Source organism: Vidua macroura, chromosome 2 (assembly GCF_024509145.1).
Source record: "Vidua macroura isolate BioBank_ID:100142 chromosome 2, ASM2450914v1, whole genome shotgun sequence".
Taxonomy (NCBI): Eukaryota; Metazoa; Chordata; class Aves; order Passeriformes; family Viduidae; genus Vidua; species Vidua macroura.
Window position 1 is genome coordinate 27382893 of NC_071572.1, and position 14215 is coordinate 27397107.

General features: G+C 38.4%; 1 protein-coding gene across 1 annotated transcript in view; it reads right to left on the reverse strand.

The window, feature by feature from the left end:
* GCC2 (GRIP and coiled-coil domain containing 2) overlaps window positions 1–12064 on the reverse strand; it is a 32654-nt gene extending 20590 nt beyond the window's left edge. Inside the window, exons 1-6 of the mRNA XM_053970166.1 lie at window positions 9888–12064; window positions 6683–6745; window positions 5944–6028; window positions 4806–4873; window positions 3579–3683; window positions 304–2775 (exon numbers count right to left, since the gene is read on the reverse strand). Of these exons, the coding sequence (XP_053826141.1) occupies window positions 304–2775; window positions 3579–3683; window positions 4806–4873; window positions 5944–6028; window positions 6683–6745; window positions 9888–9989 (2895 nt within the window). The 5' untranslated portion in view covers window positions 9990–12064. The remainder of the gene's footprint in view (window positions 1–303; window positions 2776–3578; window positions 3684–4805; window positions 4874–5943; window positions 6029–6682; window positions 6746–9887) is intronic.
* Window positions 12065–14215: the final 2151 nt, after the last annotated feature.

Below are 14215 nucleotides of genomic sequence, written 5' to 3' on the forward strand. Positions count from 1 at the left end.
CATCTAGTCAATCGATTGCTTCAAGGGATATTGATGGGAATAAAGGTTCAAGTACAAGCAACTTTTGTCAAAAAAGCATTATGATTGGTTTTGTTTAATTTTTTTTTTTTTCCTGGGGGAAAGAAGGGAATTCTGAGGTGCTAGAAAACTCTGAAATATGTGCTTTCTAGGAGGGAGACTCACTTTGAGGCCAAGGGAAAAAAAAGAAAAAAACAAGAAAAGAGAGAATTGAAAGTATTTTTTGAACCTTAATTCTGAAGACTTTAGAGGTTTAGTCTTTATACTTCAATAACAAAATATAACCTTTAGAGAACTCAGTTCGTCTTTCACATTTCTAAGCTCATTTTCCTTTTGCTCCAGAATGAAATTTAAGTCGTCTTGTTTTTCAGGTCCTTTTTGCCATTCTTGTATTTGACTTTCATAAAGAGCAAGTTTTTGACTGATTTCTTCAGTATTAGCTAAAAGATCTTGATTTTCAATCCTTGTTTTTTCACTGGCATTCCTCAGCTCCTGGATATCGCGTTGAAGCGCTTCTTTTTCAGACAATACTCCTTCCAGTTCTTCTCTCAAGAGATTTTTTTCTTTTTCAAAATCCTGAATCAGGGATCTATGTTCTCTATGTTGAGCTGTATTTTCTTCCTCTAATCTCTCAACTTCTCGCTGCAAACTAATGACTTCCTCCTCCTTTTGTAGAGCAAGGCACTGCTCTTCTTTAATTTTTGACAAGCATTCATTTGCAATTTTTAACAAGTTAAGAGAATCATATTCTTCATTCGAATCTGAAATGCTGAACCCCACTTGCTCAAGTAGGTGGTACAGCTGTGTTCTTACAAGGGATGTGTGCACTTGTTCATTTTCAAGTAATGTTGATATATGGTCTTTTTCTGCAGTCATCATTTGTAGTTTCTTTTCTAAGTTTTCAGACTGCTCTTTCAATACTAAACAACTATCTTTTTCAGATGTAGTCCTTCCCAGCTTTTCACTTAATTCACCTTTTTCCTGACTGAGTTTCTTATTTTCCTCATGAAGTGTGTACACTTCAGATGAAAGCTGTTCTTTATCACGTACCAGAGATTCAATCTGTTTTTCTAGTTGCTCTAGCATTTGAGTATTTTCACCCTTTGAAGTTAAAGCTTCATTCAGTCTCTCTGTTAATTCCTCCACCTTTTGTTTCAGGTCATTATTGCCCTGGTTAGCAACATCTACTGCTTGCTGAAGTTCCTGAATTTTAACTTGTTCTTGCTTGCACGTTTCCTGAAGTGTTTCTCTCTCTTCACCCAAGCATTTTACATCATTTGCAATATCCCTGTTTTGATCAGTAAGAGCAACGATCTTCTCTTCCAGTTCTCTTACAGTAATCTCTTTTTGGTCAATGGAACTTCTCATTGTGCTATTGTCCTCCTGAAGACTAACAATTTTACATTTAAGTTCTTCTATCTCTAACTGATTAGATGACAATTTTTCTACTTCTTCCTGGAGGCGATTTACAGTTTCAAGGAGAACATCCCTTTCATTGAAAGCAGCTCGGAGTTTCTGTTGCAGTTGACTGACATCAGAAGCTTGCTGTTGTTTCATTGATTCAAACTCCTGGCTGATCTTTCCAGCAGATTCACCTAGCTCAGCCTGTAGAGTTTCCATTGTTTCTCTCAGGCTGTTGTAACTGGACACTGCTTCTTCCTTCTCCTGAGTTAGCTTTTCAAGTTGTTCTCTAAGTTCCTGCATTTCAAAAACGAATGCCATCTGTTCTTTTTCAGAACCAGATAATAACGTTTCATTTAATTCAGAAATTTCTCTCTGGTGTTGATCTTTCAGAGTTTGAATCTCTAATTTGTGCTCTTTTGCAGCAGTTTCATAGTGCTGTCCTGCTGCTTGAAGCTCCAATTTTAGTTTTTCAATTACACAGCAGTAATCTTCTTTAGTAAGCTGCAATTCATTTATCTTAAAATCCAAGTCTTCCCGCTCATGAAAGTACTCATCCTTCATACGATGGATTTCCTCTTCCAGTTTTATCTTGACATTGCTCATATAAGTTAACTCGTCTTTTAATATACTATGCTGGGACTGGAGTTCTTCTAAACTGTGCTCCAGGTACCTAACTTTTTCCTCCATTTTTGCTTTTACACAAGGTTCTTCTTGTGTATCTGCAACATCTCTCTTGTTTTCTAAATTTTTATGTAAGACTTCTCTCAGCTGCTCCAAGTCATATTCACACTGGTCAGCCTGAGCACACATTTCATCCTTGGCATTTTTCTCTGTCAGATTGTGCTCTAACTGATTTATTTGATTTTGCTTTTCTTCATTTTCTTTAGATGATATTTCAATCCGATGCATTAGTTCTGACACCTCTTCCTGATGAGCAGTTTTTAATTTTTTAAGCTCTTCATTCAGATTTTTTATTTCATTATGGTAACACTGAGAGTTGCTTTTAATAGTTTCTTGCAGATTTGTCACTTCTTTGTTTTTGTCTTCATTCACAGCTTCCAACTGCTTGTTCAGACACAAAATTTGCTCCTCATAAGTAGATGTAATTCTTTGGACATCATCTTGTAATCTTTTAACTTCTTTTTGACTATCATTGTAACATTCAACCTGTTCCACCAGCTCTATTTGTTTCTTTACTTGTTCATCTAATTCCATCTTCAGCTTTTTTAAATCCTCATTGTGCTTGCATTGTGCATTTGCTAATTCACTCTTCAGAGCTTTTACTTCTTCCAGAGAGTCAATTCTTGCTTGTTCCAGTTTCTTCTGCAATTCTTCTGTTTTAGCCACCGCAGCCTAAACAAACAAGCAAATTATTAAATGCGGGTAATTTAGCACACAGAATTTCCAAGTGAACTGTTTACAATAATGAATTAGAAAACCTAGTAGTCCACAGTTTTAAAAACTGCTATAGCTTTTAAATATCTAACTGTATTAGGACAACTCCATTCAGAAGACACTACAGAGAGTACAAGAACATTTGCAAAACGAGAAAGGAAAACTAAGTCCTAGATCATGTTTACCAGCATAATTTCACAAAATGGTCATGATAGACTTTAGCTTTAGCAATTATTCTGATAATGTATTAAGGATCAGATTACTTTTAGTGCATCAAATTCAGGTATCTGGAATATAACAACGTCCATCAATTGCAAGCAATTCAGTCTTCACTTTATCATTAATTGAGGTTATTGATATAACATAGGTGCCTTGGCTGGCAGGCTTCTTCTTATGAATATCTAGAGGTAAAACTCACATGAATATCTAAAGGTTTACCTTGTAAACCTTTGTGTTCCCATGGAAAGATAGAGCTGATTGATTGAAGCCTATGTAGGCTTTTAATGCACAGACTGAATTCTTCTTGCAGCTGTGGATCTAGACAGTGCATATAAGAATTTTCTATTTATTACTATAAACCAGAGGGTACAGAGAAAATATATAAATTTTATATATATAGCCTTTATATTTTTTTACATTTTTAAGAGCTAGAACACAGGTAAGTGAAGAAAAAGATTAAAAATAGATACACTACAAGCAAACCTAGAAAATAAACAAAATTCTGAAATATTTCAGTAATGTTCCATGGCTCATTTCAGTACCTCTGCTTCTTGCTTTATTTGAATGTTTTCTTTTTTCAGAGCTATGCACTGCTGCTGACTTTCAGCTTTTTCCAGAAGTACAGCATCCAGCCTTTCTGTGAGAGCCTAATATTAAATTAGAAAGATCACTCAAAGAAGGAACAATTGAAACAGTGATTACTGCAAAATGTAGGAACTCATATATAGATTATGACACTTTTTATCAAATAAACACATCAGTCAGCAATTTAAAAATTGCTTTCAGCCCAAATGCAACTGATATGAAACAAGTAGGCTAAAGCAATGATTTTGGGTTCTTTTAAAATTGCAGTTGTGATCAGCTAATTTTTTATTACCAGGTGATGGTGGTGAAGTTCCCTTTCTGTAGAAAAGAAATCTCCATCCAAATTATTCAAAACAATTCTGTAAGTAAGAAATTCCTCCTCACTACTAATTTTCGATTTCATACACTATGACGCTTATCTTGAGAAAAACATCCTAAAAGTATTTCTTGTGACATGCAACTTTAATTATGTATTTCTAATCTTATCAAACAACTGTCTCAGAACTTTTTCTAAATGGCTGAAGTCTTTCTGCAATGGTCACTCCAAAATAAACTAAAGCTGGTCTAACCAGACACACGAGGAAAAGTCTTCCTGGGGACATTCATAGAGTCACAGAATAGTTTGGGTGGGCGGGGACCTTTAAAGGCCATCTAGTCCAACCCCCTGTAGTGAGCAGGGACATCTTTAACTCCATCAGGTTGCTCAGAGCCCCATTCAACCTGATCTTGAATATTTCCAGGGGTGAGGAATCTACCAGCTCTCAGAGCAACCTTTTCCAATGTTTCACTGCCTTCTGTGTAAAAAAAAAAAATTTCCTTATATCTAACCTAAATCAACCCTCTTTTCATTTAAAACCATTATCCCTTGTTCTATGGCAACAGGCCCTGCTGAAAATCCCATCTTATGAGCCCTCTTCAAGTACTGAAGTGCTGTGGTAAGTGCCTGGAAAGTGTACTACTCTGTACTATTCCTCACAGAACCAAGAGTGTTTGCTGGCAAGTGGAGTAAGGATGTGAGGGGAGAAGAAAAAAAAAAAAGGTTTTAGGAAGTGTCTTGGATTCCTGCAGATTGATTCCACTCAATTTGAGTAATGGTTTTCAAGCTATTAACTACCAAATTATTTATGTGGATTTATTTCAGCTAACTTTACATAATACAATAGAAACCAATTACATATTCCTACCTGAATAATATCATCAGCTCCTGCAGCAGCTGCTTTAGATCTGAGTTCTTCAATTTCTTTCTCCAGTTCTTAAAATGTAAAGAAATTTGATAGTATGTATTGATGCTGCATCACAATAGCAAATTTTTAGTAAATCCTGTGCCTGACAACACTTCTATTCTAATCAGAGATGTCTTTTACTTCATCAACTTTTGTTTGTTACTGAGTGATAGAAAGGACTAACAGAAAGAGAACAAATATTCAGTACTACTTCTCCAGTCCTGTCACCAAGCATGGTTTCCTGAGGAAGCAAAACTTCCTTGCTTGGATAGGGACAACAGATAGAAATTTTTCTGAAGATCTTCTTACCTTCTATTTCATGGTCAATTATAATCAGAGGAAATATACTCAGTTTCTACTGTTTCTCTAAAAATCGGCAGCAAGCAGAACAGCAAGATCTTATGAATAACCACACTGAGGAAAAGCCCGGTACAGCCCATTTCTGTATCCTTATTGTTTCAGAGGGCAGCTACCAGCAGACAGCATAACTGTCATTCCAAACAAGGGGAAGTGACACCAGTCCAAGTAGTGGGCCACTGGAGGAAAAGGGACAGCAGAATGGACAAGGACAGCACATGAGAGCACAGATTTACAGGTACTTTCAGGTGTTAAGCATAAAATTTTGTTTGGCATATTTTATAATTTCTTGTTAAAGCAATAAATTATCAAATATAAAGTAGCCAAGTATCTTAAAGAAGTCATTGTACTCTACAACAAACTACACTCTATTGATTATGCAAAAAAATATCAGACATTCCTCCTCCCATTTGCTTCCTGAAAAGCAACCTGCATCAATACAGGGAAGAGAAAATGACAAATCCCACTTCAACTTTTCCACAAGCTACACTGTTCCATCATGCCATACTGTCAGACCAAAATTAATTTAATACCTGACACAAGCAACGCCTCTTTTCTTCTCTTTCTTAATCAAATTACTTCAGTCCTTGTCCTCCCACCATAAATAGCAAAATTGAAGAAAAATAAAGTCTAGTATTTTTGCCTAGAATTTAAATCAACCTATCAAAAACACACAGTGATATTTGAAAAGGTCAGGTAGTGTCAAGCATTAAGGCAGAAATTGCACTTTCCAGTAAGATACCTGCACATCTTGACTTCACTTTCTGTATAAGCATCATTTGCTTTTTTGCAAACTTGATGAGGTCTTCTTTGGGCAATGTGTCCAGCTGTAAAGAAACTATGTATCAGAGAAACCAGTTTCCTCTAACCCAGAGGAAAATAGAAACAAGGCATTTTAGCATCTGACGCCCAAAAAGCTGAATTTTAGGACAAGAAACTCCTACCATACATTTGCAAGAAGAGTAACATTTCAAAGAAGAATAACAGCCCAAGTTACTGATGTTCTGTTATCCAATTCTGTAATTTCAATTACAGTAACAGAAACTACTCCTCATTCTGTACATTTCTGAAACAATTCTGAAACACACAATTGGGCAGCATCAGTTACAAAAACTCAGGAAGGATTACAATTCAGTAATACAATTTGAGCAATATTTTGAAAATAGCATGCTGACCTAACATTGTAATTGTTTAAATTTACTTCCTATGTATGCAAAGATGTCTGGGTCCATTATGAAACAGACTGCTGCCAAAACTAGATGCCATTAATAACTTATCAAATATAACAGGAAGTGAACATAACAAAAAGAGATTTATTTTCTCATGGTTTCCAAAACACTTTATCTTAATGTTTATAAGTTAATTTTTCCTGTCTAGAAGAAATGTTAAAAATATCTTTGCCTTCCTAGTAGTCACAGCTTGCATGTTAACCCTTGCAACTACTGCTAGCCAAATATATTAGGTTTGTGAGGACTGATTACCTTGGATTTGCCTGATCCTGGTGTTCCAGAAGAGGCCACCATCTCTTGCCCAGCATCTTGAACCTACAACAAAATAAAGTACAATCTATCAAAATAAAGTACAATCTGCAGTAACAGACTTTTTGGTGTAAGACTACCAAAAGAACTAACTGAAAGTCTCCAAACAGAGAGGAACTGAATATAGCAAAAGCACAAGAAAAAAACTAAACCAAAATTTTTAAAACAACATGTATTTGGAGGATGAGTCAAAAACAACGGAAAAAGATCTACTGTTATTATTAGAACAGCAGAATAGAAAGCTTCCAATGTCCAAACCAGTATGATCTTATGATTCCATTACTGAATGGACATGTAGAGCTAGCTGATACAGTATTGCAAATTAATTTTATTTACAAGCAGTTTCAAAAGCATGACTCACTATCTTGTTCTTAAAAGAGACATTAAAAAAAAAAAAAAAAAGCAAGAGCAACAACAAAAAAACCAAAACAAAACCAAACCAACCAAATAAACAAAACAACCCCCCCCAAACAACAACAAAAAAAAACACCTAAAAAAACTTGTATTGGAGTTGCAGTTAAATCAAACCTTGGGAACTTTTAAACCACATAAGCTACTAATAGTTTCTTGTTTCCTTCTTAAACACACTGGCTTATCACTACAATTGTTAGCCTATCAAATATATTCCAAAAGACTCAGAAACGTCAGGGCTCATTTGGACAAATTATAACCCCTCTCTTCCTTTTTTTTTTTTAAACATACTAGTTCCCACTAGGATTGCTGCCCTGACAAACATATCTGAAAAGGCTCTGCAAATTCTGGGCTCCCTATCCCTAAAATACAAGCAAAATGCCTTTCACTGTAAACTTCCACAGATCTAACCTGGGAGACTGTTACTTTACAGTGGTTTATATGGGATATGCTTATGTATAATCAGGAACACAAAGAAATGTATGCAGCCTCGATGCTGCAAAGGAAAAGGGAACAGACGCTTCCAATATATTAGGAATAGCATTTCCAAGCCTTCACCTTCACCCTATTTTTTTCTTCATACTATCTATCATATGTGCATGAGTATAAAAATAAAGAGGTTATTATTATTAAATTTATTAATAAATTTATTAATAAATAATTTATTATTAAATTAAATAATATTTTATTATTAAATAAATTTATTTATTAAATAAATATATTTAATAACATATAAAATTATATTTAATATATAAATATTTGTATTTTTATATATCTAGATGTGTGTGTGTATGTGTACACACCTACCCTCACTTTTATTCTGCTACTCTCTTCATTCTGCCAAAAAAAATCAAAACCCTTATAGTAGAAACTAAGGAAGAACCAAACTGGATCTGACCATTATGAGAATGGGCAATCACTAGTTATTTAGACAGAAGAGGTGATACAGATAATAAAAAGTATCACCTTTAGAAATATGAGTTCAAGTACCATATGAGTTCAAGACCAAGGACAAAGGCAGTTATAGTCATCTATGTACACATATGCTAAGTATTTGTTTTTTTTTTTAAGATGGCAAAAGGAAACTTATTAGAAAAAAACATACTGCAAAGCATTAGGAAAAACAAAGCTATAAAGTTAAAGTTTCAGATTTTCTTAGCATGTAAAACTTTGTCAACATTTACACTCCTAATATTTTAGCACTTGGACAGCATAATGAATTATAACAAACTGCATGTACTGTTCAGAAAATGACAGCTCACCACTCTCCATACTACAGCAAGGTCAGACAAATTTTCCTCTCACAATACTTTTACTCCTTACTATTTTAAGCTAATACATACAGAAGAAGAATCACATACTGTGTAAAACAATGCATCCAGTTTTGCTGTTCTGGTAACAGAAACCAGAGGCAGTTCATACAGAGGGCTTCAACCACTTGAGTTAAAAGACAAATGAGGAACATAAGCCACCAAAAACCCCTGAACTTTTCATTGATTAGTTGCATCCAAGCTGTAAGCCAGCAGCTACTAACTATGCTTTTGAGCCCAATACAACCCTGCTTGGGGAGTCAGAGCACTCCAGGGTAGACAGGGAGATATTCCCCTTGCCCTGGGTTCCCACAGTTTCTAGTCCACCATTCTGAAATCTGGATGCTTCCATAGTTTACCGATATATATATACACACACACACACACACATACATACATTCTTTTTTTAGATTTTATTTCAAGCCTACTTTACCCCCTATACTAAGGGGTTTCCATGCCACACTTCAAGATGTTCTATGTATTTTAACAGCTATTTATCCCTTACTTTTGCAATAGCTTAACATACTCTTAGAAAGCCTAACCAATGCATAAATGCAATATATTAGCCTTTGCTGTGAACTGTGGCATTAGTGGCCATCATGAACAGCAATTTTCTGAGCAGTGTGCAACTATTAGACATCACCAACCCTAAGCGTACCAAGTCACATCAAAACACTTGTGATTGCTTCAACCAACAGTGGCATTGAATCTCTATTAGAATGTGGCACACGAGCAGCACAGGCACTACCAGGAGAGTTAATTTAATGTATGAACTTAAAATTCCTCAACGCTGCCTTTGGATTTGCCTTGGTGTTTGTAAAAACTACACTAGATACAAATACTTCAGTGGTTTTATTTGTTTGCGTTGGTAGGTGTTTCACAGTTGACGTCCTGTTAACACACCGGGTCACCTCAGTGGAAAAGGAACCCTTGTTTGCCCGTGGGTGCTGTCACACAAGTAACCGCTCAACGCCCTGGCCGTGTGTCACCCAAGTATCGCCCCCCTCGAGTCAACGCTGCCCACCCTCCCCAGCCCGTGCCAACAGGGGGACGTCCCAACCTTCTAAGCAGGAGGGGCACTAAACAAGCCCCTCGCAGCCCGCACCAGCGCTCGCATTTCCGCAGGGCAGCGGCAGGGCCCCCTTCCCACCCCCGGCCTCCCTCACAGCTGCCGCCCGCCGGGGCTGCGCCACCCGCGGGGGCTGCGAGGCGGCGGCAAAGGGCGCCCAGCGGCCCACGGGCTTCTCCGCGCGTCACCGCGGGAAGGGAAAGGAACCGGCGGCGTGGGAGGGGCTGGTCCGCACCTTCCCCGGTCCCCCGTGCTGCGTGCCAAGGTCACGCACCGCCCCCTCCGCACCCGCCCCAGCTGCGGTCACCCCGAGGGCTCCGCGGCCCCTCTGCCCAAGCCGCGCCGCCCACCGCGTTACCTCCATGGCGGGGCCGGCCGGCTGCAGGGGCGGGGAGATCGCGGCGCCACAGCCGCTGCCAGCGCCGCTACATCCTCCCCGAGCCGCTTCCGCCTCCGTCATCCCGGCACGCCGGGCTCGGCCTGTCCGTCACGGAGCGCCGCCCCGGGGGACAGGCGGGGCTGCGCTGAGGACCCGCTGCCTGGGCGGCTGAGCCCGCCTGCAGCGGGCCGTGGGCTGGGAAGTGGGTGTCACTGCCGACCTCGTGTTCTCCGCTTTAGAAAACGGGGAACGGGGAAGGGATACGGCTGCAACACGAGTGCACCCCGCTATTCCCTGTTCCTGAAGGGCTCCTAAGGGCAAAGCAGTGCTGCAGGCGCGTGTCTCGCTGCCGCCATAAGGAGAGTGTGAGGTGAAGAGTGATGTGCTCGGGCGGAAATGTAGCGATTTAAGACCGATTTTTAATACCTTGATGGAAAGTGACTTAAATTATTTATCAAATAAAAGCGGCGGGTGCCAGTAGGATGGTGCCAGACTTTTCATCAATGCCCAGCGACAGGACCAGGAACAATGACCTTACACCACAAGAGGTTTCACCCCAACATGAGGAAGAACTTCTTTACTTAAGGGTGGCAGAGCACTGACACAGCTGCCCGGGGACTTGTGGAGTCTCCCTCTGGAGACATTCAAACCCCACCTTTGGCACCTGCTGTAGGTGACCCTGCCTTGGCAGGGGGTTGGATGAGATGATCACCAGAGGTCCCTTCCAACCCTAACAATTCCATGATTCCGTAAATTCAAAAATGGATGTGAAGGACTACCAGAGCAAATAGCAGAACCTAGGTGTTATGGCTTGTAATTACATGTTCTTAAAGAGACCTTTTATGCCTGTTTGAGTACATGTTTGAGAGGAACAATGCCTACTTTAAAGGGCACACATTTTTCATTGTAACCATGCATGAACTTTGGTGGTGCCTGAATAATTTTTCACATTTCATGATAAGTAATTGATTTTTAATGAAAAGTTGCCTGGGAAAAACAATTTAGGCATATTATTCTGTTTATGGTTCACTAGGTGAATACTGAATATTACCAAATTAATTATAATGTCATGAGAGGATATGTATTTTTATTAAAAAGGAGAGTCATTTGTTGAAATGCTTGTCTTGGAAAAATAATTGCATTTTTTCAAGTCTGCTTACTGTCATTCTTCTTGTAAAATTCAAATGGCAAATAGTGACAAAAAGCAGAAAGGTTCTTCACATATACCTAAGAAAGTATTTTTTTTCTTATTTTTTTTCTGCCTCCAAAACATTCACTGTCCATTATATATATTCATTTGTATCTATTTATGCAGCTACACAACTGTAGCAGGAGCACCTGGTTCCATGCTCACAGAGGTTGCTGGCAAGGAACAGATGTCCCTAACCAAACAGCATGACAGTGGTTTTTCATTCCTTCTATTATTATACTTTTTAGAAGCTTCAGAGGACATTAAACAGATTTATTCTTTCCTTCCCCTTTCACATTGGGGTACTCTGAACTGGTTACCTATGCCTGTGTTGCTCTGACCTAACATGGGGATTTCACACAATTTCAAGAAGAGCCTTTTGAGACAGAGTCCTTCCAAAACCATTCCATAGCAGAAGCTTTTCACCCCAAACTATTCCATACTGGCTCTGTGCTTTGAGGTCAGCCTCCAACTGAATTTGAATATTTGGGAAGAACACTGTAGTAAACTAACCTTCTTTTCTAGGAAACCACAGAAAAAACAATGGTTCATGCAAATTTGTTCCTTCTGCCCATCTTCAGACAATATGTATTGTGTTCCAACTCTTGGGTCATCTCATTATTTAACCTACAAGGGAATTGATTTTGGAGCTCATCCAAGGCAGACACAAAAGAGTTTTCAGAGGTATTAGTACTGAAAACAATGAACTACTGGCTAACTCATTGCAGGCTTTCTGTATCTGATTCTGGCTAGGGACCACTCAGCCCTCCCTCTGTTTTATGTAACAGAGTTTAGCTACATTGTACATTTGAGATTGTCTTAACAGTCTTTCATTCTGGTCCTGAATTGCAATAGCAATTGCAAAGAATCCTGGTTAGGGAATGGTAGAAGAATTTAAAAAGTTCCTAGAAAAACTAAGAAAAAAGATTGAGGATTTTGACTGTTGATTGTTTCAGTTTGTTACAATAAAGTGCAAGTTGCTCTAAAATTTGTGAGGAAAAATGTTGATTTGTACCTGCAATAGTCTGATAAAGTTTTTTTAAACTATTTATGAATTGTGTCTTACCTATCTAGAAGGAGACAGTAAGCTGATACATAATAATAAGTGCAGCTAATTTGAGACAAGATAAGTGAGAAAAACAAGAATAATTTACATAGTCCATATATCCCATGATTTTATTATCTTTGTAAAAGATAATTAATTCATCTTTTTAAATAGCATTGTCTATGTAAAACAAGATTGCCAAGAGATTTGTGAGATGTGTTGGGGCAGAGAATAACAAATTTTCAATTCTGCTTTCGTTGAGAAGCCAAGTCCCACAGGGCTGTAATTAGCCCTTACATCAAGGCAGGGTACAAGTGCTTGTTCACTATCATTGGAATTATTAGATCTGCAAGAATTTTCTGAAGAGCACAGAATGAGAAAATACCTGTAATTTTGCTACTGGGGAATGTGTTTTCAGCATAAAGGAGCAGATGCTTTAAATACTTGCCCCTGTAGAATCTGTCTTTGCAACAAGTTCTGAGGATTGCAGACTCTTAGTTTTGACCCATGCCGGGCCAGTCAGAGTTCTTGCTTTAAGCTGCTTCTATGTGTTTTTTTACATGCCAGGTTAATATAAAGGAAAACAACATGAATTTATAGTATGTTAGCTGTTCTCCTCTGTTTGGAAACTTAAAGCACACCCTCTGTGCAGATTATTTGGCTGACTATGGCCATTTTGTTGGGTTGAGGTTCAGCAGATTCCCACAGGAGTGGAATGTGGTACAGTGAAAAAAAAAAGTTGTCTCAGTATCATTTTGTGTGTGAAGGATTTGGTTAGGTGTTAAAAAATTGGACTGTATATACAGTCCTTAATTCTGGTCTTAAATTGTAATAGGAAACAGAGGTGGGTAGTTTGGTGTTCTCACCAGCAAAGGCCAACAAGCCTTTTGATAGATTAATGTAAAACTTGCACAAGGAACCATTTTGTTTTCATACCTGGGATGAGGTCTGTCTACAAGACTGCTCTGTTAATAGAGCATGAAAAACCTTTAATTGCACACAGAGATAGTAGCAAATGTAGCTGAGTGTTATTGGTAATATAACAAAATACTGTGAATCAAAAGGCCCAATTTTAACAAATAAAAAAAAAAAAATAGTTACCTTAATTTTTAGGTGCCTGACCTAAGATTCTACCTGTACTTATATTGCCTGTACCAGAGCAGGACCCAGTGTAGCTTTCAACATGATGCCTCTGTCTCCACAGTCATGGTAGATGGATAGAATTTGACTGTGAGCCTTCAGTTCAGAAGGCAGTTTGAGCACACACAGCTGATAGATACCAACTGCCCTTGCAGCAGCCTATGCCAAAGCCCTTCTGCAAAACAATCCATGAGTAATTTGCTTCTTTGACATTAACCACAGGGTGCTGCTGAATTATGGCTTTCCTGATCTACCTACACAGTGCTTGGTCTGGAGAGCAGGCAGAACCTTGTTTATTATCCAGCCTTAGCCCATTACTTTCAGTCTGGCAGCACAGTTTGGCTGCATCTTAGAAGTATGAAGGGCTTAACTCTCACTCTCAGTGTGCCTCCAGGCTCACCTACAGCTTACGCTGAGACAGACCTTGCAGCATTCATTGAGGATGTGAGGGAAATGAAAGCTTCAGTCCAGGCTTAAAATATATTAATGCACTTCTGAAAAATGCCAGAATTAATAATTAACTTTGTTGTCAAGGTAAAACACACTGTGAACATGTTGATGTAAACCACTAATATAAAGTATGATATCCATATCCTGTATGGATAGGACAAATTACATAAAATCTTCTTCCTGTGTATGGTCTATTTTCCTAACCAGAGAAGCAGAGACTTTCAGTTCAAGTATGAAGCAGATCATCTACAGTTGGATTACTGAAAAGGAAAGCAGTGTCCCTCTGTCTTTGAATGCTAGCTAGGAAGATAGAACAGCTCCCTTCTCTGTTTTTTTCTTTAATTTTTTGGAGCTCTGTACTTCTTTCATTCTCTTTCACAAATGGTTGCATTCCATGTGAAGGTAAAGTGTCTTCCCTAGCTGCTATTGACAGCCAAGCTCAAGGGGAATTATGACTATTCTAGGATTAATACAGCAGTGTCT